Below are 27,344 nucleotides of genomic sequence, written 5' to 3'. Positions count from 1 at the left end.
TGCCCCCTGTGCTCTTTGATGAATCCCGACAAAACAGCCCCTCAGTTTTCACAGAACCTGAGTTGTGAAGTGTAGGGACCCACTTCTCCTTATTGCTCATCCTCTGGTGAATGATGCCACCACTTTGCAGCAGCAGTGCTGTTCAGGCTCTAATGCCAACGGTGACAATGAGCAGCCTGGGTTAGGCTTGGCCAGACTGGGAGCGGGTACAGCGTGTGACTGTTCTGGGCCAGCGGCCGCCGTGCTCCGTGCGGGATGCCGGCATGCTCTGTGAGGGGGGAGCCGGGCTGCAGCAGTAGGTATGGCCTGTGAAAGGAGAGCCGGGCTGGGGCAGTCACAGATCGCCTTAGTGGGGGTGGCGGCGACCGGTAGAGGAGCCTTGGGGAGTCAGCGCTGCGCCACCCCTGGCAGGGTCCTTATCCCGGAGAGGTGTTGGGCAACTTCCAGGGCCGGAGCCGGGCCGGCCGCCGGCCGGAGGGCAGGCACACGCAGACCTGGGCACCGCCGCCTTCTCCCCCGGTGGGCGGCGCGGAGGTGGCGCCTCTCCTCATGCCGGGCGCGGCCTCCCCGGGGACCCCGGGCCGGCTCCAGCCCCGCTCCCGGCCCCGCTGCCTCGCACATCCTCCGGCCGCCATCTGGGCCGCGCTGATACCATAATCGCCCCTCGCCGGCGGGGCCGCGGAGCCGCGATGCTCCGTCCTTGCGCCGCAGATAAGCCGCGAGGCGCGTGAGGCGCACAAAGCTCGGGCCGCGCCGGCGCCTCCTCGTCCCTCCCGCCGCCGGAAGGTAAAATCTCCACCCGCGGGCGGGAGAGGCGGAGAGGCGGGCGGGGGGACACCCCTCGCCGCCTCACGCCGCCCGGCCCGGCCCGGCTCCCTCGGCGCTGCACAAGTCGATAGGCGCGGGGAGAAGTGAAGATGTAACCACTTATTATCTCCCCCTGGAGCGGGCGGGGGATTTACGGGCAGAGATTAGCCGGCGGGGAGACGGGATCTGCCTTTTGTTGTGCTGCCTCCCCCCGCCCCCGGGCAGCTCCGAGGGGAGCGGAGAGGGGCTCGCCTGCCGGGCTGGCCGCGGGGAGGGAGAAGGTGGCCGCAGAACAAAGGTGGTGACTGAGGGACCCCACTTTAAACACAGCCCAGAGAAGCAGAGAGTGCCATGTCTGTGTGTCTGGCGGGACGGGGTGAAGGAGCCCCGGCCTGGGGTGGCAGCGGGGCCGAGGGGAGGTGACAGCCCCGGCCTGTCATGCCCGGCACCCACCGCTCACTCCTGGGGTAGTTTCAGTGAAGGCTCCTAACTTCCAAAATCCCTGCAGAGGATGACACCGGACTTCAAGAAAAGTGGCCTCTTTGCTCTTTCTTTTTTGTTGTTTGGGATGGACTTCTGGTGGTGCTTTTTGAGTTCTCTTCCAGATTAAAATGAATTGCATGCTCAGTGTGTGCACGCACGCTGGTTTAGCAAACGGCTTCATCAGGGGTCATATCTTAAACCAACATTAAACAATTACCTTTATATTTAAAAGTTTGAAATATTTATACTGCCGTTTCACGTTGTCAAGTGTTTGCACAGATAGATATATAGATATGATCTGGTAACTAAAAGCCTAATTAAAATTTGTTTAAAGCCAGGGGGGCATGTATTCTTGTTGACAGCAGCAGATCGATAGGGTAAGACAATAGAGCCCCATTATTTTACTTCCATTGACTGAACATATTGACATTTCAGGTTTGCGATTGCCTCAGTGAGCATGATGAAACACTGAAATTCATGAACCAACTGTCTGGAGTGGCACATATATTACTGTATGTCATCTCTGCCTTCAGGTTACCTTATCACTGAAGCAGAATGGTAATGGATGGCAGCAGAGTACTTCAGGGGGGTGAGGGCCCTATCAGTTAAGAAGCTGACACATAGCAGGTTTCAGGAGTATCTTTAATTACACCTAGAATTATGTACAAAGGAAGATGGTCCTTGTTACCTGCTGCTGCACTTCAGAGTTTACAGGCTTAGAAGCAGACGGGATAACAAGGCACTTATGTGTCATTTTTTATATACATGACTTGATACCTTTAACTTTTGCAGGAGCCCAAGGATTTCTGGTTGTGCTGTTTGCATGCTCGCCATCTTCACCAATGGCAGCATCTCAACCCAGTCTTGATGCTCAAGTTCTAGAGCATCTGCTAGACCTTCTTCCAGTCTGAAGACTGCAAAGGAAACAAAGAACAACTTTGAAATAAACAAATGTCCTTTGAATTTCTCTCCCCTCAACATGTTCCAACTTGGGGGAATTCAATGCAGTGAGAATATAGCGGAATGAAACATACATGCATATATGTATATCTATACACATACGTACACACACACATTTTTTCCTTGCTATAAGCACCATAAAAAGCAATGTCTGTGCAGTATGTGCACATGAATGCATAATTGTATATATCAGTTTATATGATTGCATATAAATGCGTATATAAAGAAGACCCCTGTCTGCAGAGCATGCAATGTGTTTATTATTTCAGAGGCTTTCACATCATCTTTAAAATCTAGCTGACTGTAGAATGAAACTCATCAGGGTAACGCAGAGATAGAGACTGAAATTAATTTAAGGCAGACAAAGAGCAAATACAGAGGAGCTGTTACGATTTAACTAATTTTTAAAAGTAAGTGGACTGAAAATATAAAATGTATTTGTGTGCCATCTACTCAGCAATTGTTGCCATCAAGTGGACTGCTGATGCCCTTTAAGATGGTAAAAAGAAAACTAGTCCTTTATACCATTTTCCTGAAAATGTTAGGTTTCTGTTTGATCAGCAGGTGCTGTTGAGATGAAAGCCATGTGTAAATTTTCAGAAGGCCAAAAGTGTCAATTCAGAAAAGGAAAGTGATAAGAGAAAATGCAATCAGTTTTCCTGTTTTCAATTTGTGCAGGATTTGAAGAGCTGTTTTGTTAAACTGCTACATCTGCTCCAATATGAATATTGAACTACTTCCACTAAAAATAACACCCTATAATTTGGAAGCCATTGCAATCTTTTGTTAATGCAAGTGGGTTATTTGAAAAAAAAAAATCTATTCTGAAAAATCTCCTGCCTAATGTGCATTTTTGTTTATCGGCACTTTTATCTTCAGCAGATAAAATGGCATTATGCAATTAGGACCATATCTATTTGAACTGGAAAAATGACACTGGATAGCTGAATGCCACTATGTTGGTTGAAGGATTTAACTCATATTTTCAAAATAATTTTATTAATAAACTATGATTGTATCTTAAAATGACACGTGGCTGTTTCCCCATTGCAGCAGTACAGCTTTACTTACTGCCGAGGACCTTGAGCAATGTAAAGGATGTTCAGTATATGACACAACATTCTTTGGCTTGTTTCATTCCTGATATACTTGCAAATCTTAAGTTTAGGCTCATCAAGGACATTTTAGTTAATGGGAATTTTAGAGTAACTTTTTCCACGGTAAATGAAATGATGGAGTCATATTTGAATGCATATATACAAAAATATTCACGGTTGTGGAGCTGCTGTTCCAAGTCAGTTCTATGACTTGGAAAGCATAGTATTGGTAGAGCATAAATTTTCTATCATAAGCATCTCTGGAGAACATAACACTATTGTTTTTTAATTAAAAAAAAAAAACACCAACAAAAAAACCCAACAATAACTTAATGGAAAATATGTTTGTTAATTTTATAAATAAGGATCTAAATGAAGAGGGGATAATTTACTGTTACATCTGTGGAATCCTGTGTACGTAACATAAGTGAATGTGCAGAATAGAATGAGAGCTTTTATTGATTTATTTCAACATAGCGAATTACCTGGTTTTAATATTAGAATGGGTTTTAGCTGTTGAATTCTAATCTAGTAGTCAGGAACTGATTTTTTTGGTAGGTGTCTGCATGGGGAAGGGCCTTGCTGATGCTTCTGTTTGGTTTTGCAATTGGATTTGTACACTTTTGACCTTGGGGGGATTTTCCTCAAAGTGATCTACAGATCAGAAATAATTAAAATTCAATAAACTGAAATTTAAATATAGAATGGATTCTGTGTGAGATCCGTGCTTGTGGTAGGTTGTCTAGAAGTCTGTGGCTTGTCTACTTTATAGTTTGTATTCCCCAGCATAACTGTGTGCACACATGTGCATAAATTTATGTTGAATGACAGAGGGATAATTATTTATACAGATTTTATCCAAAACTCTGTGCTCTCCTGAAACATAACAAAAAGCCTCCCTCCCCAGAAGAGTGTTTACATCCCGTGACAGTCACTAGATTCAAATCTTCTCAACATGAAAGTTGTTTCCTTTCCTCCAAACCTTCTTTTCCCCAACAAAGCTAACCCTGTTAAACCTCACCTTCTGTGGGATGTATACATAGTTATAGACATATGTACGAGAAGTAAATATTACAGAAAACATGGCCGATTGGGGCAAAATGTCTGTAGCCTTAAATAGCTGGTGATATCTGCCAGCAGCAGGAGCGGCGCTGGGGCGGCCCTACCTCGGCTGACCCGGGCGTGTGAGAGCCTTGGGGAGCCTGGCGTTCGCGCCGTGCCTGCGTGGGGCTTTCTGCTCGCACATGCTGCCGAGCAAACGCTCTGGCGCAGTGTGTGAGAGCACAGACTGCCTACCTGAGGAGCTCTGAAACCAAGGAGCTTTTTACTTTGGTCGTGGGATTTGCTGGTGCTTTGCACAGGGCTTGGGGTGGAGCCCAGCCCCAGAAGAAAGATTATAGCTGCATGCAGGGTGTCCAGATTTTCTTATCTAAATGTTCTGAACACATTCATGGGAGTGTTCTGTTTTCTTAATCTTTGCCAGAAATGCTGCATACAGTTTTGCTGTTCCTGTTGAATAGTTGCCATATTTAACTCCACTGGTTGTGAATGGAAATGTGAATACTTCAATGTTCCCTCTCGTTTTCTGTAACACATTTTGGGATGCCTGGAAAAGGAAGACATCCTAGGTAATCAAATGTATTTCAGAATACACAAAAAGAATCTAATAGAAGTTCTGAAACTTGGGGTTTTTATATGTAGTTTTTGAGCGTGTGTGATATGTTGACTTATTTAAGGGATATATTTTTATACTCATATTATTTCTTGAATGTAGTGTCTGTTAAAGTACAGTTGTGTTGCACAGAACTGTATAGCAACAATATTCCTGCATGATCCCATATTGTAACATGCTGATTTGGGATACTCATGGGAAAGCTCATGATTTCTTTAATCATTTTGGAAGGCATTTGATTCATTTTTATGTTTATCAAGACAGGTATACTCTGGTGCTTATAATAAAGTAAATGTGCAAGGTTCATGGAGGATAGATAATAGGTTCTTTTGGAAATTAGGTTGCAGTCTGGAAAGACAGAAGACTCCACCTAGTGGAGTGGAATTAATATGCACATGGTGGCAGGCAGTGGTGTGTAATAAAGTAGGTATCATTTATGGAGAGCCAAGTTGCTACAGAGAGTAAAGCCCAGGAGTTCAGACAAACATCTGAGGCAATGGTTGTATGACCATTACAAATTGTACCGGGCTGTAGTTACCTTTGGAGCTCTAGGAGGCTTATTGTGTCTGCCATGTTGGATGTTAATATGCAGGTTGCATAAGTAGTAGGAATTACCATTAGCTTTTTTCTTTTGTAGCGTCTTTTATTTGGAGGTCTGCTGTCTACATTTTTTGATTTCTGATGACCCCACAGGTGCCCTGTTTGGTTGTGGCCCAGGTGTCATTTTAAATACCTTGGGGAAAAAAAAAAAACCTAACAATTCAGCCCCCAAAAAATCACCACTTTCCCCCCACAATTGCTTATTTTTTTGAATGCCTTTTCTGATTTTTTCTTCTTTTACTTTGGTAATGGCAGTATCAGAATGTTAGTTGTGAATGTCGCCATGACAGGTTGTGTAGCATGTTAACTAAAACGGTGTCTGCTTTCTGGGAGTCACAAGATTTAACAAACTCTCTGAAGCATCAGATTATATAGGGTTTTGTGCCTGTGCTTTACTGTCCCATTGGTTTGGTCACATTGTGCTATTGGGATGTAGTAAAAAGAATTTTAAAGCTGGGATGTGGGTAAACATCTATCCCGAGCAGCTCAGATATTGTCCTGAAATCTTCTTGGAAAATGCATCCTAACATTGAATCACACATGCATTAGAGAAGTTCAGGAAGAGAACTCCCCAAGACCAGCTCAGGCTTTGACAGTGAGAGGGTGAGGCTATTGCCAGAAAATGGAATGATTAGGGTGCAACAGAGGAGACAGAATGCTGCAAAGGATATTTGGGAAGAGTGCTCCAAAGGAGCTTCCAGTGAAATCCAGGTGGGGTTTGTTGCCAGAGCCATTAAAGCATAATGGTGCCAGAAAAAGCTGCCAACAAATGTGGGAATAATGGCACCTATGGGTGTGCTGTCAGTAGATGGTACTGCCAGGATGATTTTTTATTTTATTTTAATGGTGACATTGCTAAAAGTATTTAAGGGTAATGTTATAGGAAGTGTTTCAGTGAGTGAAGTCACTGGGTTCCAGGAACCATTAAGCAAAACCTGTTTCATGACTCTACTATTTATTATTTTAAAGCTTGATGGCAAACCACTTAATGCTGGAAAAGCAGGCTGCAACCTGTATTAGAGCATGCTACAGGTGGACAAGGAAACCATCCTATGGAACTGAATAGCCCAAGGTAGTTTCTGAATGTTGTGCACATTTCATGTGCACCATGATAAATTAATGCAACTCCATGGTTCAGCAGAGCTTGTAAACATTGAATTAAATACTGGAGCTCAGATCTTACATGGTACTCCCATACCTAGTTCTCACTGAAGACAGTGTTTCTTTCGTTAAAATGCCAGTTTGAGGAGCTGGACCTTCGACATTTCTGTGCTCCCATCTCACGTCTGTGATCTTGACAATACTTTTTTAAAGTTGGTTCTCAGACTTAGATCTAGATCTCTTCCTAATAAAATGGGCTAGATCAGGTCTCAGTGTAAAGCAAGGGCATTCTTTTTGAATTGTAAATCACAGACTTACTGACAAGACTTCCATATAAAGGAGAGAAAAAGCCTATTCCTTATATAATAATGCTTGCAGATTTCTATTGAGTCCATTGGGCCAGGATTCTCAACTTGTGTATCCCACAATCTGTTTTAAATTGTGTTTAAGCCTGCTCCAGACTTATTCCAGAGAATTTCACAGCTACAGTAAATACCAGCTTCAGTAGTTAGAAGGGGGGGAATCAATGTGTAATTTTTCTTCCACATTCTGGGATTTATTGGTCCCACCCTCTTCACCTGGGGAGCTTCTAATGTTAATTTTCTTTTTTTTTTGTTTGTTTGTTCATTTGTTTTTAAGTCCAGGCCTAAATTTCACTATCTCTTACAGAGCTATTAATGGACACGATTGTTTTTATTATTCCATAGCTTCTCTGGGAAGAGAAGGATGGGCAGGACCTCAGTGACATTGCCAGAGCAAGTCATCAGTGGCCATGTCTGCCCCTTAGGAGGTCACAGGAAACAGGTGGCTTTGTTAATTGTCCTCACTCCCAACTCTTGTCCTTCCTGGAGGGAATTCAGAAGTGGTCAGGAAGTGTCAGGCCTACTGTGTCCCCCCAGGTTCACTACTTCAGGCATTCATAATAATTTGAGGTATGTGCCAAGCAAGGGAGACTGTCTGGGAATCCTTACTGAGCTTTTTAAGCTGAGTGGCTACCTGAGAGGGCAGAATGCTGTTGCTGCAGAGTATGTTTGGGATTGCAGCTGGAATCCAGCAGAATAACAAAGAATTATATTAAAAAAAAAGTATTTCCCTATCATGTACTCTTTTCCTTCTTTCAAGATATTAATAAAAAGTCCTAGGTAAGCAAACTGCAGAAATTCAAGAGGTGCATTAAATATTTCTGGAAACTATGATCCACTTTTATCTGGTGAGTCGAGGATGGAGAATCTCACTGTATTTTCTGCTTAGGCCAGTTTTAATTGTCTTTGTTGCAACTGCACCATCAGTAGTCATGGATCTCTAAATGGCACTGAGTCCTGTGCTTTAGAAAATCAGTTAGGGTCTTGCTACTTTATATGAGCTTCTTTTTAACAGCTTGCTTGAATTTTTTTTAGCAGTGAGGGTGCACAGCATTGCTGAGTATCTCACTGCAAATGTAGCACCCAGTGCTGTAAGCCAGATTTTGAATTACCGCTGATGTTTCTATAAAGTGTCTTTTGGAAATTATTCACTGATGTAGGAAGTGGTGTGAGTTAAGTAATAAATATACTAGTTGTTTATTTGCCATATGCATTTGGGGTGAAAACTGAGCTTCTGTTCAGGTGTACTCTTGATATTATTGAGACTACTTGACTAAATAAGGTGGGCTGCAGGATTATGTAGTTGGTGAATCACACTGGTTTCTGAATCACTCTTAGAAAATACCAGCCTGAAATGCTAGTAGATAATGAACACATTGTGCTTGGACTGGTACATTATTTAAAGAATAGCATTTTAAAGTAGAATATTTTGTAAAATGTTAGTTTAAGAACCATTTTGCAATTTACTTCCATCAAACCCATTGTACCAGGAAAAATACCTCCTTCAGAAGGGAAAAGGTGTCAGTATTGTGGAAGAATATCTGATTTTTATCCAGCTATTTGCTATTTAAGCTCCCTTCTTTTCAGTGCAAGGAGATCAGCTGACAACAGCAGCAACCAAATCATGTTTGCAGCTGGGCAATTACAGTAGACCCTAAGATCTGCAACTGTCAACCATGAACGCAGATGCCTTCAAAGTTCTGTTTTTCTTCCGTGTGGAAGTCGTTGGCATGGAACAGATGCCTTCATTTTGGAGAAACCAACTGCTGGATATAATTGGTTCTCTCTTGTCTTGTCCTCTAGGGACAGTCTCTCGCAGATGAAATTAGATGAGAGGGAAAAAAAAAAACAGACACAGGCACACACACTCGCACATGACATGAAGCAGGAGTTTTCAGGATCCCTCTCTGTTTTGTCACGTGGAACTGTTTTCAGCTGGAAGATTTCATTCCATTTTTAGCACTCTACACACACACATGATTATGATGCTATATGCAAAACATACAGATGAAAATAGGTATCTGGCCAAAGTTTATTGTTAATCTAGGCATGCTTGTTTAGAAATAAGACAAGCATATCCATCCCATATTACTTTTGTGTTAAATGTTGACTTCTGCGATATCTATTAGGGCTGCAGTCTCAGAAATTTAAAGTTGAGTCTCAAGACACAAGATGCTTTTAAAATTGCTTTGTTGCACTGCTGGAATCAAAGCTTTTTTATCAAATGATTTGGTAGTTGTTAACACGAGAGGAAGAAACCAAGTAGCAGACTTCAAAATTCACCTAGCATTACAGGCATTCAGTTAAGAAAGCATCTTTACAGGTTCTTCAGCAGAGTTTGATGGACACCTATGATGGCCTATGTCTGGGAGCCTTGAGGTAGGATACTGAAGTGACTGTGTCCTCTTACTGCAGGCACCGAGAATGAAATGATGGCAAATGGACTTGGAGGCTATAGCACAGAGGGAGATTCTGCTTACCCTGTGCCTGTCAAATGGTTTCTGTCATTCCCTCTCTACCTTGGTGTAACAGCTACCAAATCATTGTGGTTTATGTTACTTAATTATGCTATTAAAATAAATATATACCAACTTTAGGTTACCTTAATAAGCTCAGTTGTGAAGTGTGACAGTCAGGCAGTGCTGTGTATTCTTGGGTAGACTGGGTACATCCAGGAGGTGCGTGCAGTAGGGGTCGGGGGCTGCCGGGAAATAAAACTGCCACTGCTGGTACCCAAGACCCTGGAAGCCTCATATCTGAATGCCTTTTCTTTCTTAAGTTTTATTTCCGAGTACAGGTTGGGGTTTTTGGTTTTGCTTGTGGTTATTTTTTTTTTATTTTAAGATATATTGCAGTTTGAGGTATCAGTCCCTATTTTACATAATGCATTTACTACTACTGTAATAGTAATGTCACCAGCAGTGAAAACTGACTTTTCACCAAGGAGTAGCTTGGTCCTGCCTTGGTAGAGTTGGTAGAAGGCAGTTTAGACACTTGATGTAGCTGGATAGCTGCCTGCTCTGTGCTCCTTTGTTTCCTGCTAACCCCCGGGGGCTGTGTGGGTGGAGGGACTTCCAGCAGTGAGGAGGAAGCCTCAGGTAAACTTGTTTTTGAACTGATGACTCTTCAGCTTTTATAGAGAGAGATTCTTTGCTGTACATCTCCAGTTCTGATTCACAAAACTTCAGTGTGACAGTATGCTTGCTCTTAGCATTATGTTTTTGAAGAACCGCATATTAAAGGGAAAATTTAACTGGGGAAGTGCTTAGGTGATGAAGGGATTTCTGGCAGTAACTAGGAAGTGCAATAATGGTTCATTTCATTTGAGGTTGATCCTGATATTTGTAGTCTTTACATCCTATTAATTCCTTGAAAGATAAGCTGATACAAGCATGATTTGCCAGGGCCAATGGCTCTTCTAAAAGTCTTGGCTCGGGTTATATCCCCCTTCTCTACACATATAAGATAAAAGCACTGTGAATATGAGGTTAACTGAATTCAAATAGAAGACTCTCTAGAGTTATTGCATTCCTTAGAAAATAAATACATTTCTCATATGGTTGAGATTGATCAAAAAAGTGTTCTGTATGCCAGTGATTACATTCCCATCTGTGATTAAGGTTTTCTGTCTGCATCTGGTTTTCACATTATATTTCTGTAACAAGAATCCTTTATATGGCAGAGTTCACTCTCTGTATTTTCTATTAGCTGCAGCTTGAACTACTGCACGGATCGCAGATTTACACATGTGGTTTTCATTACTTCATACCATTGAGAAAAAGTAATATTTGTTTGGGAAAGTATGTTTTTCAAAATTTCCATGGTAATACAACATGTTGATCCTTTTTTATAACACTCATGTAAGACTACAAATTGTTTGAGGCATTCTGCTTTCACTGAAGTTCAGACATTAGACAGTTTTGCATGTACATTCGAACAACAGCAGCAGTTTACAATTCAGGAAGCAAAAAACATTTAAAGAAGGAGATTAGTGTAGAATGGGTACAGCAAAATGCATCCATCATTTTGGAAAATGTGGCAAACAGAAAAAATGAACATGGGCCCGAAACAAAGGAAGAGTAGCAAATGGAAGTGATGTCTTAATTGTAAAGTGGATGACAGATTTTTTTTTTAAATAAGAACTTTTTTACAGTAAGATGTTTAGAATCATTTACCAGCTATGGAAAATGAGTATGCTATTCGGCAGAAATACTGAATTTTTATATATTACATAGTTTAATATATTTGACCATAATTGTTTCTAGTGGCCAAATTAGCAAAGGTTAGCAAAACATGAATATATCTTTACAAATGTATAACTCTGAATCCAAAATATGATGTATTCCACTATAAGACAGTATTTCAGCCAGATTGTGCTATTGTCACTTGGTAGAAAACTTAATGTTTAAACAATCGCAGTGAAATTAATAGGGCCACTTGGTCAGTGGAGAATTTTTCAGTTTTGGTAGGGTTTATGGTTTTATGACCATAAAAATCAGATCAAACAATAACAATAATTCCGAGAATGCTGTATGCATTTATGGAAATTTAAAGTGTTATGCAAAAGTCTGGGCAATTGAAAAGTACACAATTCATGCTAGGGGCACAACTGAAAGGTAAATTTATTGCCTATGTGAGAACATTGTGACAACTATAGAATTACATACAAAATAAAAATAATTTTATTAAAGTAGTTTATTGTACCCAAGTTGTGAAGTCCTAACCACATTTTGGAGGTTATTTTCCAAATGCCAGAGGCAGTTGTGTCACTTTGAGAGCTCCACAGTTGCCAAATTCTGGGTAGAGTCCTTGCCACTTGTTTTCAATGAAATCAGTGGAATTTTGGCTTCTCTTAGGACTATGGGGAAATGCCCGACCACGACTGCTGGAAAGAAGGAAAGGACTTTGGTGAACTCCTTTGTTCTGTAACCTTAATTTTAACTTGGGAAGGTTTGTTTTGCTTTGAGAAGGGTGCTTGTTTGTGGGAAAGATTGCAATTTCTAGCACAAACACAAATGTGATCTTTTGCAAATGCCCTTAGGCAATGAATTTTTTTTGCAGAAAGATCTAGTGCAGGAGAGGGTTGGGGCTGGATTCTGGGTTAGGTGCATGCTCTGTGGCCGGATCCTTGTGCATGCTTAACTTGATGTCCCAAAATACTTGAACAGTCATTGCAGATTGAAGCATGTACGTAACTGTGTGTGCTTGGCTCTGAAAAAACTTTCTGTCTTGACATAATTATGAACCCCTGAAAAGCATATTAATGCCTTGGAAAAACTGACAACACTGTGATACAGACTTATGCAAATGGCAGAGTATTTGTGTAACCCAAATAAACAGGTTTATTAGGTGTTGGAGTGGGAGAGGAATTGCCTTTTCAGTTGTGGGAAGATGATTTGTAAATATATCAATAGCTTTTTGATCTGCCTTTCTTTAAATGTGTTTGCTGTTACAACTTACAAATCCAATTTAGTATTAGTGATGTGTAAATTGGAAGATCTCTATTTTTAGTAAACATTTTGATTTAATAAATGGTTCTCTAGAGCTTCTGTTGAACCAGGTAAAGTATGTAATATTTTATATTATGTGAATGTATTTAAACCCAAGCATTTTTACAGAATTAACTAAAGGGTAGAATAGAGGCTGCCCTTAATTTGTTTCCTTCTATATGTCAGCTGTTCTAACTGAGCAACTGAGCAAATTATGAAACTACCTTTGTTGAAGAATTAATACAGTTTTAAAGTACTACCTTATATTAGCTAAGAAAATGTGGGTACTTGGTTTAGAATAATGTTTCTGTCTTACCTTTTTGTTTAAGACTACTGTTGTCATGTAAATGAAGGAGTGTGGTGCTTCAAACTGGCTGTGATATATGCTTTTTTTTTTTTTTTCATTTGTTGTTGTCAATAGAAAAGATTGATCTCTGGGCTGGTGAACATAATATCTGTCCCAGTCAGAAAAGGAAAGAGGAAATTAGCAGAGCGATTGGTGGAGAATGATATCTGTCAAAAGAAACACTTGGAGAGCACTGAGTTTAGTGATAGGTGACTGCCGGAAAAAAGGGAACTTTGAATTTTGTCAAGGTAAGGAACAGAAAAATATTTTATTTTATAATGTGAATACCTTTTAGAAGTTATTCGTGTGTATATAATGACTGTACCTTGCCTTGTAAACTGTAATTAAAAAAGAAATCTTTCCCTTTAGCTCCAAATAGTCTGCCTAAATCAGTGAAGGTGCTGTCCTCGTTTAATACAAGTGAGAAAAGAGTACTGCAATGCTAATAAAACACATCAGTCATTACTTTTCTAAAATCTTAAATACATATATGTGAAATTTTTAACTTTGGGGTTATTTTTGTGTTTTTAATGACATAGTTGCTCTTTATGTGTCACGTCAATATTACTAGGCTGGGTTATGGAAATAGTGACTTCCAGTTTTCTGAACTGTGAATTGGAATAGTATTTGCAATCAGGTTAAGAGATAGTTGTAAATTGGCAAAATGGTTGTTTGTAATTTAGTGGAATCCTTTGGTAAATTCATTGCAACAAACTGGAATCTGTGATAAATTTGATTGAGATGATAATGAGAATGGATATTTCTGGTTCTTGTGTGCTAAGATTTTTACCGTACTAGAAAAGTAAATCTGCTATTGCTGGACAAAATTTCTAGATGTCCTATGACAGTCATTCCTGTCTTTACTGTAACTACGTTTTTTTCTTCTAAAATGCTGTGTGTCTGGATGGCAAGCCACTGCTAAACTGATTTTAAATGCTTTCCAACACTTGGACAATTTTCTTTCTCAGTGTTGGACCATATCGCCTGACATAACTTTGATAGAGTATGGTACCAAAATAAGATTAATGGTGTCTGAGTACTCTTGGCTTTGCCCTGGATAGTTTTAAATGTAGCTCAGCCTTGATCACATTACTTGTTTTCCCACCTGAGACACCATGCTGCTCTGCCTGTGGGGTGTGGAGAGATGGACAGCAGCTGAAAGGGCCAATGGGAGCCTCTGCACATCGCCTTGTGGCAAGGGCTAGGCCTGAGGTTTTGTGCACCAGTGTGACCATACTTTAAAAAAATTAAATCCTAATAAAAATGAAGTTGCATTCTAACTTGAGTTCCTAGCTCAGTTTGAAACAAATAAATGCTTTTGTGGGACCTTCATGTACTGAGGCAGCACTGGAAGAGAATGAATCTGCAAGGTTTCTAATATTAGCAGGGTTTCTTCTTATGTGTAGATTTTGCTTATTTAGCAGTGTATAGCTTCTGACTAATTTCTCCTTTTTACTATCTACAGTCTTGTTTTTCAAAGTGCAGATGTACCCTATACAGGTGGCTGTTGGTTGGTTTTTTTGCCATATGGGTCTTCATAAAGGATTTTAAAAATAAATAAATGTAAAAGTAAAAATGTCATGCCTGAAGCATGCAGTGCTGGCATACTAATGAGAAGTTTATTGTGGTTTATTGCTGTCAGAGCATGTGCAAGATAATGGAAATTTCCTGCAACTTGGGAAAAAGGCTTGTTTTCTAATACCATTAATTTAAAGAAAGGGAATTAATATGACTAAAATTCACTTCATCTCTATAAAGTCCAACTGACCTGATGGTTGCTGAAGTGTTCATAATAGGGAGGGAACAGCACCTTATCCCTTCTGTTCACTGTTGTGCAGGTTGTGCTCTCTGTATTGCCTGTGTGCAGGCACATCTCTGCCATGGTGAGCTTGCTGTATTCTGCATGATTCCCTTCTCTGTGCAGTTCTGTCAGTTGTAGGCTTATACCTAAATAAACACATCCCTCTGTGACACCTCTTACAGAGTTAACAATATTGTATAGTTTTCACCTTGATGATGAAGAATTCAAAACTGCTTTGTAGCTCTTAGAGAGTGATCAGTGGTGGTTAACAGTTTTTAGATCTTTGGTCATTCCCATTTTGACATTTACTTGAATTGAGGTGAATGGGTGAGGTGTCTACATCTGCATGTATTTGTCGCATGCTCAGAAATTTTAGTCTTAAATGGCTAAGAAGCTCCACATTTTCAATTAGTTTTAAATTTCAGTTTTAATTAATTAGAGATGAAGCCAACACTGAGCTTAACTTAATATGGACTTTGCTGTGCCCAAGATTTGACTTGCTATTTGAAGCCTAAATGGAGTAAAATGCAAAAAAAAAAAAAAAAAAAAGGAAAAAAAAAGTGTTTTGAGTTTATTACCTCCTTGAAGCAATGGCCTCTTGTAGCAATGACTACTTCTGCTGATGTGACCCCTTTCAAGCATCCTCATCTTTGTTTTGCTATTGCAAAGTCATCTTTTCTTGGCTTCCTTTTTTATCTTCAAAACAATTGTTTGCTTATCAATGTATCTTAAGGATAACAATGAAAATAATAAAGTCCCCTTCAAACATACCACAGATGCAAAAGAGTATGCAACTGTATTACAGACAGTGAATTGTACTTCCAATCAGAATTTCATCTGTTCATGTGGTGCACACCTGTGGCTTGCTGGCATTGCTCTTGATTGGAGTGTGAGAGAGCTTAATGAAAAACAAAGCCAGGATGACAAGGAGAGCTCCACAGCAAACATGGGTTACTTCACATTAGTAAGAAAGTGAAATTCGAATTACTGCTTCGGAGACAGCTCCCTGCTATGTGGGAACATATATGGGTGACCTGCAAAGGACACTGGTGCCCTGCTTGGTGCTACCTTGCAAATAAAGCATTTTTCTCTCTAGGTCAGGTTGATTTGGGCCAGTTGAGAGCCTGGCCGATTTCTGCAGCTTGCTTTCTGAGCCAGTAAGAGTATCCTGGGCAAGAATCCAGCTTTTGAAGTACAAAGAAAATAACCCATAATCTATATAAAACGCTAGCGGATGGGGAAGGGAGGAAATTTACAGAGAATAAGTGAGTTTGAGAACAACTGTGTTAAAAGTAGAATGTAAGGGGAATGTGTGTGTTTGACATTAGTATTTATTTTAATTTGAAAATACAGTCTTTGAAACCTTTGAGGTGAGCAGAGGACAAACTCTTGCAATATGATATATTTATTAGTAAACTGAAACCAAGTACTCCAGTTCAAGTTCCTTTTTCAAAGTGATTTTTTCCCCCCTGAATTTGCAGAGTTTGGGTTCCCTCTCTGTGCCCCCCCCCTCTGCTCCCCCTCAATGTAATGTGTCTCTGATAACATTAATGGGCTTTGCCCCACATGGAGCAGCAAGTGTATTGTACCACTGCTCACTGATCCCAGGTCAGTGTGATGCGTGAAATCAATTTATTTGAATCTCTTTGCCTGTATAGGAATTTGGCAGCATGCCAGTTGTTTTCATTTAATGTTCTTTGTGTTGAACACAGACAAGCAGGCATGCTTTTGTACTCCTCTTTCTTCTGGGCTCTTCTCTTTTCAGCCAATATTCTATTCTGTGGATTTTTCAGAAAGAAGCAGGAATGTGTTACCTTTTTTAAAAATAATTTTTGTTTAAATAGCCTTTAAAGAGCATAGAAACTGGGTCAGTCACAGAGCAGCCTTGTGTAGGGTTTTCTGCCAAATATAGGTGGTAACACCTGCCCTTTCCCATTTCTGAAATTTGGGGAAAAAGAGAGAGAAAACACTGGTCTGTTTTTGCAATGCCTAGGTCTATGATTTATGTCCTCTTGTAAGACAAAGACTCTTCAATAATGCTTAAATCAGAATAATTTTATTTCTAAATAAGTGCATGTCTGCCTGTTGGCTGGACAAATTGGCAATATGTTTCAAGATCTTTTTGAATAATGACCTTAAACTAAACATTAATTTGGGAATCCCTTGCCTCATCTCTCTGTCTGTTCATCCCCTCCCCCCAGTAAATTTAATATTTTGAATGGCAGGCTGAAGAACAGCTACACCCAAGTACCCATTTCTTTCTTTTTTTTCCCCCCTTCTTTTTTTTTTATGAGAAATCAAGGTGTGTGGATCAGAGCAAATAATGTAGCCCTTCGTAAAGTGGGGGTGGGGGAGGGAGGGAATAGCAGCAGATATTTCCAGGAGGATTTGTTTTGGAGCCTGGTGTCGGGGAGGCAGGAGCAGCGGCAGAAGGCTCTGCCTTGCTCGGGGCGGCTGGTGCGGAAGCTGATGTGCAGAACCGCGGAGCCGCGGCGCAGGGGTCAGACTCGTACACATCAGCCCCGTTTCCTTGTTTAATTACCTGAAGAGCAAAACATCCAGGCTGGGAGTGTGTGAAAACCCAGTATCTCGATCAGCAGTTTGCTGCTCTGACATCCTGCGAGGCCAGCCCCGTCTGTCCGCAAACGTCAGGGCTGGTTCCTGACAGGGGGCTATCTCTGCCGGGCCTCGGTTCCTTCCATTCAGGAGGCATTGTGTGGAAGAGGGTTTGGTCAGGAATTTGAGGTTCCTGCCGGTTCTTCCAGCCCGGACAACCCTGTGACAGATAGGCATGATTTTTTTTCTTTTAAAGAATAATAATAATAATAAAGAAAAAAATTGGCTCTTTTTAGTCTTTCCCTTGTAATTCTGGCATTGGTATAACACTGACTGAAACAAAACATTAACCCTTTTTCTTCTGAATTTGCGTCTTTTTTCTTCTGTTTGATTCTTTTTTCTCTTGCTTGATCTCTTATTTTCAGAAATCAAATCTTCTGAGGAACAAATTTTTTGAGGTGGATTTTGTTCTATGCAACAGTTAAACTTTTGAAAATGGTATGTTTTTTCATAGTTCTCATTTATATAATCATCATGCTTGGCATATTAAGTTTGTCATTTTAAGCATGCTTGGCAGCATTATTTTTCTTTGTCCCCTGGATTCAAACCAAGCTAGTGTTTGTTTCTGGCCCATTAAAACAGTAATGGCAGCTATCAATGCTTCCATTCTCATTATCCATGTGATTTTCTTAGATGTTTAAAAGTCTGGTGTTCAATTTTAAAGTGTTGGGATAGGGTCAGTTTTAGTCCCTGCTCCTTATAGCTGCTATTTATTGAGGTCACAGGCAGCGTTCAGTATTGGGTCCACAGATGGACAGTGTTCCTTTAGGATGTAAAGCTCCTCCCTATAGTTAAAAGATATTGTATGCTTACATGGGCAAAGCATGTAAACACTTGGATAGGTGTTTGGTTGTTTTGGGGTTTGTTTATTTGTTTGTTTGGTTTGGTTTGGTTTTTTGTCTGCTTTTGTTTTGTTAGTTTGGTTTGGTTTTGTTTTGGTTTTTTTAATGTGTGTGTGTGAAGAATTAAAGTATGACTTCTTGTTTGAATGATGACTGAGGAATATTACACTTATTTGTACAATCTCAGTACTTGAGTTTGTAACATAGTGGTGTTAATAGTTGTGCTGGTAGAACTTAAAATCACTGGGTACAAGTAGTAGAGGGAGGCAGCATAATTAATAAGGGCTTCCAGCAGAAATGAGTGTAGCGTATGACTATTGCCGTTTATTGTTGTGGGCAGAAGCTGGTCCAAGAAAGATACTTGTGGTTGCAGGAGGAGAGAAGGAGAGCTGGAAATTAACTAAAGTTTCATTTCCTTTCATGCTGAAGGCTTTTGGTCCAGTCTGTAGAGTTATACCCACAGGCTCAGCATACTAATGTACTCAGCATATTAATGTACTAGATATTTTGGGTGCTTCGTAGGCGAGATTGAAATCTTTTGAGCAGTTAGTTAGATTTTCCCTGCTAATATTTAATTGGAAAATTGTAAAGCAAATGTAACGGCATACTTTTCTTCTTGCATGCAAACATTGCAGGTAAGGATTTTGGGGACCCTTGAGTGAGGAAGGTAGCTTTCAGTGTGCATATGCAGTCACAGACAGGAGTCAGCTACAGCGCAGGTGGTCCAGAGTCATTGTCATCTATTGTGCCACTAATCCCCCATCTGAAAAGCATTTTCAGGGGATGGTGCAACAAAAGAGCTGTAACAGTGTTATCAGATTGATAATTGTGATCTAATGAATCTTAAATATGTGCAATAATCCTTCATCTCTAGAATCAGGCCCCTTTCTTCGGTATAAACTCCTTTGGTTACTCTGGTGTAAAGGTGCCTTTTTAAGTAAAAGTGGATTACATAGACATGTAGTTTTAGAATCAGGCGCCTTTCTTCAGTATAAACTCCTTTGGTTACTCTGGTGTAAAGGTGCCTTTAAGAAAAAGTGGATTACATAGACATGTAGTTTTGCATGTCTGTCCTGTCATATTGTAAAGAAGCCATAATTTAAATAAGCATTGAATGTATTTGTAGGATGAAAAAAAAAGATGGTTTATGCATTGTGGTCAGTCTCATGTTCTTGAATGGAACATTACATATGTTCAGGGTTTGTACATATGAGGGAAATTATGTGTCTCTATGAAAGCACTGTCTGTTAGTTGAACCTTTATATGTTATATAAGTTGTGTCCCTCTTTTCTAGTGTTTTAGTTGCCTTTATTTATTATTTTTTTTTGCAGAGTTCATAATCCAATGAACTGTCCATGACCTTTAGCCAACCATTGCCCGCCTCAACCAGCAGTCCATTAAATGAAAAGTTGTCCATGGATGTGTGGTGACAACAACCACATTGTATTTCCTCCTGCCCATTGGGTGTCTAGAGCCTCTTTGAAAATAACAGCCTTTATACCAGGGTTGCCACTCAAAAATTCCTTGGTGATAATGGTTTTAAATCAGCATTCTTTTTGAAAAAATATTTATCTTGGCCATCTCCAAAAGCCTCTGCTGCGATAATCTTGCTTAAGGAAAGTTCTTGCAGATAATAGTTCCCAAGATGGTTTGGGCTTTATTAAAACTGGGATCTTGCATTGTGCCCAAACATTTACTGCTTCTCTTTGCAGATATTCTCCTAATGTAAAGTGGTGTAATTTGCTCTTGGTATGAAATTCCACTTCATAATCACTTCTGTATTTTTCTGCTTCTCTTCTGAATGGCTACAATGAAGCACCATGTGGAGTACAACACCATTAGATAGAGTGAAATTATGTTTAGAGGCTTGTGTTCCTCAAGGCTCCTCCCAGTTCCTAAAGAAACAAAGATTTTGTATTTTAATTTTTCTTAGCTATGATGGGATTCATCTGGGTCAGACAAGAAGCACAGAGATTAGGACAACACATGGTGCTTGCAGCGAGCTTGATGTGCTCCTTCAGTAGCACTTTAAGTGAATACCATTCTGGCTTCATTTTGTAATGGAAACCTAACTGGCACAGGTGTTTTTCCCTCAGTGTTAGAGTGCTGATTGTTGCTATTCAATTTATGTGCTAATTGAGGGTAATATTTTACAATACTACTTACACCTTGGAATTCTGGAACTTCTTTGAGCTGTCAAGTTTGGTGGAGGTGGGAGAGGATAACTGTCCAAGGCAGCTGGAGCCAGAGGCAGGTCATATAGTGAGTTGGAGAAGAGAGATGTTATCAGAGTGAGAAGGTGGCCCCAGAGTCCTGAATTTAGGAGCAGATCTGGTACCAGAGAGAAAACAGAGGACAGTGATTGGAAAAGTGAGAGAAAAATGTGATGGAAGGTATAACTAAGGAAACAATGGAAAGAAAAATATTTGACTAAAATCAGCACCTTCCTTTTGTCACTTACAAACGATAATGCCTTTCTATCATCAAGGGTTGAATGAGTTTGTGTACTGATTCTGCTGTGTTTCCAGATGCTGAACTGCATTAGAGCAGTTCATTTTGTAATGCTGCCTGGCATTTTAACAATTACAGGGTCTGCCAGTGGGTTGTCCTACTATTACTGTGAGAAAACTCATCCATAAAAGAACCACTGTTCTGTTTGGACTTAGTTCTCTTCATGTAAAAATCTGCCCCTCCTGCCTCTGATCCATTAGACCTCCTGATTCATCTGGGAAACACAAAATACTTGATTATAAGGTGACTTTCTCACCTGGCTCTGGAAAGCAAATAATTTAAATAGAGAAATAATATTTAGCTGTTCTAGATATGCTGAAACATTTATTTACAGTCCTCATTGACTTGCCCTCTTGAAATTACTCAGTAGTTGACAGATGTCATACTAAAATAAAGCATTAATAGTAAACACCACCATGCTGTCCAATGGCAGTGCTGTGATGTTATGGGCACTATTGTGTGTATAAAAACATAACCAGACATGCTGAACGGCCAGGTTTCCAGCCCATTACAGTGGAGGCCAGTGCAAAGATTTTGCTAAGTCATGTAAGACTAAGCATTATTTTCTGAAAACTTGTCAGTGTGTTTTACTAGCACAACCATATCCTTATATTGTTGGGGGGAAAAAAAAAAGTTGAAAAATGCAATACTTTAATTTCCCATATATTTCTGATGACTGTTGTGGTTTGCAAATTCATATTGAGCTCATCAGGAACAATAGTTTTGTGTGAAGGCCCCTTTGAACAAAGTTTTTGTACCATTATAAATGTAGTAAATAAATACAAGTTGATCAATATATGACAAAAGGGTGAAGAAGGGAGGTCAATAGGTAAGAATATTTGCATATACTGTTGAAAATGGCAGTACGAGCATAAATAAATGTTTTGTAATGCTGTGTATTTGCTCCACCTGGTGGATTTTCCTGGAAGTGTTTTTAATCTTCTTAATGGGAAGTTGTCTTTAATATAAAAGGCATTTCTCAGAGTAAAGGCAACTTCTTTTTCTTTCTTTCTTTCTTTCTTTCTTTCTTTCTTTCTTTCTTTCTTTCTTTCTTTCTTTCTTTCTTTCTTTCTTTCTTTCTTTCTTTCTTTTTCTTTCTTCTCTTTTATTTTCTTTCTTTCTTTTTTATTCTTTTCCCTTTTCTCGTTTCTTTCTCTTAGCAATGGTATTCCAACAGGCAGATTTGTGGAAAGTATAATTTGATATTTGTCTTGGCCACACTTTGTCAGCGCAGAGATGTCTATGAAAGCGTAGCATTCCAAATCCATTAGTAATTACAGTTTATTCTGGGGCTTATTTAGAGTATTCTTGGACTCATCTAGAGATTAGTAATTGCTGAGTCCAAGTCTGTGGCTTGTAGAGTTATATGTGATCAGTGAAAGGGAGGATTTGCTATGACCCCCCCCCCCGCCCAATTCTGAGCCCCTCGATGAGAAGTAGCAGTGTTACTGAAAAAGAGAGAGAAAAGAGAGTTACTATGCTTAAGTGTTAGTGCTGTACATCAGCATAAAATCTGTCTGTCATTAAGCTAGCTTTGCAAACATTGTTTTCTTTGGAATTCTTAAGCACTCGGTTATGCTTTGATCATCTCATTGTTCTCCTTAGGTTATTTTTTTCCTTTAGAGTGTAATGGCTCCCTAACAGAAGGTGAAGTTTAGAAAATAGTGTCTCCATATGCAAGGGATTTGGAGACCTTTTTATTGTCTTTAAAAATGTCATTCATAGTCCTCATTAGCATTTATTGTTGCAAGCATACAAGCAGAAAATGTGAAATTGGTATGTCATGAATAGCTCCACAGAGCTCTAGAGCCCTGAAATTTTGCCTGCAGTGTGGTATGGGGCAGGCATTGAGAGAAAGCTGGCCAGATGGCTGCCAGCACAGAGCAGAGCTGCAGGTTTTTGTCTCTGGTGCTGAGAGGAGGGAAAGTTCACTGGAGCATACGCTATCACCCCGTGCATTTTAACAAAACTAACTCGCCATCAGTCAAAACTGGGAGGTGGTGACATTGAAACAAAAGTTTTCAATATAATGTAACAATCCTTGTCAAATGAATAAAGTATGTTTAGTTAGTGTCACAAATATTGACATGTTACAGAGAAAAATGCAAGGCTCAAATTTATGGCTAGTGGTAGATACGCTTTCACACAAATATGCTCTACATTATCTTTATTATGAAGATCCTATACATTGAAAAGACATCGATTAGAGGTCAAAACTTGGGTTAATACACTACAGCAGGAGGAGTTTCCCTACCCATGTTAAATGAACAAACACCCGGAGCTTCAAGTCAAAAAGCAACTGATAGCTTGAAACATTTTTTTCTTTCACTGCCCCCCTTCCTGCATGCCCTCTCCCTTTCCTCTTCTTTTTGTATCTTAAAATATGGCTGTAGTTCAGCAGGAGCAGATATTCTCTTCCAGGCTCTCCAGGTCACACTGAATGTGTTTTTTCTCTGTTAGTGAGACAGAATCATTGGTATTTTCTTTCAGAAGTATTTTCAAATCAATATCAAATTTTTTAAAGTGTATGAGTAGTGTCTATGCACAGATGGTGTGGTAATTTTCTTTGAAGTCAAATGATGATAGAAATTAGCAGTCAATTCTAATTTACTTTACCCACATTTTAGAAAATATACTATTTAATAAAAATGCAAGGCAAAACTTGTTTAGCCTAGATCTAGTGAAAGACATAGACCCCATGACAGGTACACTTATATGTGAGTTTGTCCATGTGAGTGTTTTTACTAAAACACATATAGAGAGCAAAAGAGCATGCGTTCTTTAAGGTGTGAATGTTGTCCCTCCCACTGTGAGTCAGTTAATTTTTTATGGAACTATTCTTTCATGTTAAGTTGAAATGCATATTTTCATTGTTTTAAAACCTGAAATGCACCCAAAATGTCACTGGAATTTCTGTGTGTTCAACAAAAATTAACTTTTGGGGGTGTTTTTTTATATAGGCAATAGGCAGTCTAGATTGTTAAGTCTAATGCACTGTCAAGGCTGCCTTTTCTTAACAGATTATTTAAAATACTCTTTGGAGTATTGTTGAAGTATGGATATAACTTACAAGTTTTCTTAACTGTAAAGACATGAATGCTTTCTCAATTCCAGTGAGTTTAATGCAGTACTCGAGGTAACATCATGAACAGTTTGTCTTAGACAACGAAGAATATTTTCTTACCACCTTGGTGACTACCTTTCAAGTGCTCGGTGTTTGATTTGTGTAGGTAATCTCAATTACTCTATGTTTTACAGAGCAGTGTATGTTTTAAATGTCTCATTTGTCTTTTTTCAGAAGTCCAGAAAGCCTTGCCAATAAGGAAATGCTTAGGGAAATGTTTAGTGTTATCTGGCAAATGTTTTGTGTTGCGTGCATAAAGAGCTGCTGTTAACAGATAAGCCCATATCTTATTGGAATATTTAAATTGCATTTCAAGGAAAGAATTAGAAGTTTATAGAGAAGTGCCTTTCTCGGGTAGATTGATCCTTTTGTGGTAGTGCAGTAAAACCAAGGGAGGCTAGGTACAGTGTAATGGAAAAAGCTTCACTGAGGGTCCCATTACAGGCTTAGGTGGGCTGCCATTGCACCAGGCAATCAGAGATACTTGGGCAGCAAGAAATGACTGAGCTTCTCCTGAACGTGTTGCCTTTACTTGTACTGTGGCTGGACAGTCAACTGAACAAAGTTAAGAAAGCATCCAGAAGTGGTTGTCTCCTGTCCCCACATCAGCTCCACGGCTCACACATTAGGTGGGTTTGCCCTGTCAGTGGGATGCCTTAAGAAAACACTAATAGCTTCCAGCTGGGTGGAAAATCAAAACGTTTTGGGGCTGACAAAACTAGTAGATTTGAATTTGAAAGCCCAGCTAATGCCTCCATTTTTATTTACCACTCGCCCATAAAAGATTATTTTCCAATATGTCAGCCTCATTTGGTGGCCAGTGGTCTGAAAGTGAAAGTGGAACAAGCAAGCGGGGAAATCTGGACATTAGTGAGTCCGCCCTTTCAAGCTGGTGTGCCACTTTGTGGAATGGCCTTCCCTGAGATTGGGGGGGTCCTAATGACCATTCATCAATGCTCGTTGACTGATCATTGAGTGCCTTCTCATTCAGTTTATCAAGTCTTGCACATAAAAAGTCAGAATAAGCATTATTCAGCTTTGTTAAAGCCAACTAGGAGTAAAATGCTCCATTTGAACCCATTTTGCCCTTGGTTTTTCACTTTGTTAATGCAGTCCTGCTTAAATGAGTGCTTTTATTGGGTCTGTTAGAATATCTGAAACTATTAATTCTCTTGTATTGAATAGCTGGTGGCAGGCCAGAGCAGATGGGGTAGAAAACTATTTGGTTGGGTGTATTGCTTTCAATTAGGATCAATGAGGTTTCAGCTCCTTTGAATTAACTCACTTAATACCCACTGTGTGAAGTCACAATGTATCACAACAGTCTGCTATAAGTAGAGCGGGAAGTTGAGAAGTCCTACAGAAAAGCTTTGAGTTAAATTCTTCCTTCACTGTTAATAGAGAGCTTTCATTAACTACAGATGTGTTTCAGTGGACTTCCAGTCCCTGTTATTAAGCTGGGTTTGCAGAAAAGGCAATCTCTGTGCTTTTACATGATGGACATTAGGAATTTACCTTTTCCATCAGATCCATGTCTTGGCTACCTTATATCATCCACTGCATAAAAATCTTTTTACTTCCCCTTCAAATACAAGACTATGGAGACTGGTTTGCATCCTCTACCCATTTTCGAACTAAGGACTCCTAGAGGAAGATTTAAAATTATTTTTTAAAGCATTTTGAGTGATGGTCAAAGAAGCTCCTTCTTTGGTGCCCATCCAGGATGGTGTAACATAATGTGCACCATAAAGAAACCGGGCCTAGATTGTCTTGTAGATTTTTCATTGTCTTTGTATCCGTTCATTTTGGCAGTACTCTGACTCTTGTGATGCAGAAGAACTGTTCTGTGTTAAAACTGGTGTCTTTCCTTTCTTGGTGGAGAATAAAACCATTTTACAGAATGGGCTGTCCACTTTTGCTTGGCCTGCTAAAATTTTAGACGTGGTGCAAAAACTTCTAGGGCAAGCTTTAGGTATTGCAATCTTTAGGTACTGCATTAGAAATGAGGGTGGGGAAAGCAAATAAATTTCCACAGATACTTCTTCAGGGAGGACTGCCAAATGGGTTGCAGCCTGCCTCAGTGTATTAAATAATGAGAGGGGAAAACTATTCATGCAGCTGGCTGCTTGAGAAAATGCTGAAGTAGTCTCAGATGCACAGGCATTCTGTTAGCCCCTTCCATGAGCAGACTTCTAGGTGAGAATCTCCAGGGATCCAGGTTTTGTTGACGTGGATCAATTTAAGTGGCAATTACTGTAGTCAGATAACAGCTTAAAAAGGCTTTTTACACACAGAAAAAAGATGCATAATCACGCAGCATATGGAAGTTCAATTTCGTGAGCCATGGTCTGTGGATTTACAATGTACTGATATTAAGACCTTCTTTTAAAGAGTGAATATTGTTCGGTTTTATTAAAATGCGTCATAGCGTTGACACGTTACTTTCTACTCTGAAGCTGATTCAGGCTGCATCTATGTTGATGAAAGGTTGCATTTCCAACTGTGAAAATGTTTTTCCTTTCATGTCAAGTACAGCATTACAAAAGAAAAACAACGTAGCAAGTACAATACTAACTGACTGGTTTTAAATAGTGCATCAAAAAATAAAACCAAAAGGACAGTAAAGTCTTTAAAGGCCTTGTTGGCGCAGACTTCACTTGTCTCCATTTCCCTTGCTTCTCTCCCTTTGCCCCTCTGCTTTTCCCCCTTTCATGAGAGTAGTCAGGAAGATGTTTTCATGCTTTGGTTTTCATGTTTCTCTTGGGCTGACACTCAAAAATCCATTATAGAGAACTTCATTATGATAGACGTCTGATGAAGACGAAGAAAAGACCTGCCTCAGGTAGTAGACACATTCGATTGTTAGTGCTGGGCTGTTTCTTGGGGCAGGGGAGCTGCTCCTTTTCTTGATAGTCTTGGATTTGCCAGTTCTGTGTTTGGAATTTCTCTCCTATTTAAATGAAACCTAAGGGTGCCACTTAGCTTGTGTTAAAAAGATATTAAAGAAATATCAATAAATTAAATGATTCGTTTTCTTTAAGAGAAATATTAATGAGTTCAGTCTGGACATCAGGAGGGACTGTTATTTTCTGCTTCATTTTGCATGTGTGTCCTTTTCCTAAACAGATCTTTATCAGGCTCTGTGGTAGCTAGAGGAAGGAAGAGGAAGGCCTAAAAGCAGAGTTGTTTCTTCATAATAGAGGCAGAAGATGGCATAACGCAAAATCAGGGGGGTGCATAAATAAGTACACAAGGACAGACCTTAAACTGGGAAGATCTGACTGAGAATTGTTGCCTTTCCAAAAGGTTTGAATGTATAATGCAAAGGCAAAGTCAGAACCAGGACCTACACGCTAGTTGCTGGAGAAATGGCTCGTTACTAAAGCACTTTGCAAGTGCTGAATGGGAGGAGAGTTTTAAAAAGGACGGTATTTTTTCTTGTGCCTAGAATGTTGTGCAAAGCTGTGTGCTACAGAAGGCATGCGAGTCAAGCTTATGCTTCTTCTAAGAGGCAAAGATGTTTTACAAAGGAC

The 27,344-nt window shown here is 39.9% G+C and overlaps 1 protein-coding gene across 4 annotated transcripts in view; it reads left to right on the top strand.

Moving 5' to 3' along the window:
• Positions 1-27,344, top strand: part of RUNX1T1 (RUNX1 partner transcriptional co-repressor 1) — a 115,232-nt gene that overhangs the window by 6,979 nt on the left and 80,909 nt on the right. The window contains exons 1-2 of one of the 4 annotated variants that reach the window (XM_039706177.1): positions 13,037-13,165; positions 17,700-17,772. The exons of 1 other annotated variant lie outside the window; for it this stretch is intronic. Coding sequence is in view for 1 of the 3 variants with exons in the window: in XM_039706175.1 (XP_039562109.1) it covers positions 13,078-13,165 (88 nt within the window). In the remaining 2 variants the exon portion in view is untranslated. Of the gene's footprint in view, positions 1-408; positions 787-12,992; positions 13,166-17,699; positions 17,773-27,344 lie in introns of those variants that run through there. 2 more of the 4 variants (XM_039706175.1, XM_039706178.1) reach the window with 2 other exon arrangements.

The sequence above is a fragment of the Passer montanus genome, unplaced genomic scaffold, assembly GCF_014805655.1.
Source record: "Passer montanus isolate IOZ18808 unplaced genomic scaffold, ASM1480565v1 scaffold19, whole genome shotgun sequence".
Taxonomy (NCBI): Eukaryota; Metazoa; Chordata; class Aves; order Passeriformes; family Passeridae; genus Passer; species Passer montanus.
This window is presented reverse-complemented; position numbering and strand designations above follow the sequence as displayed.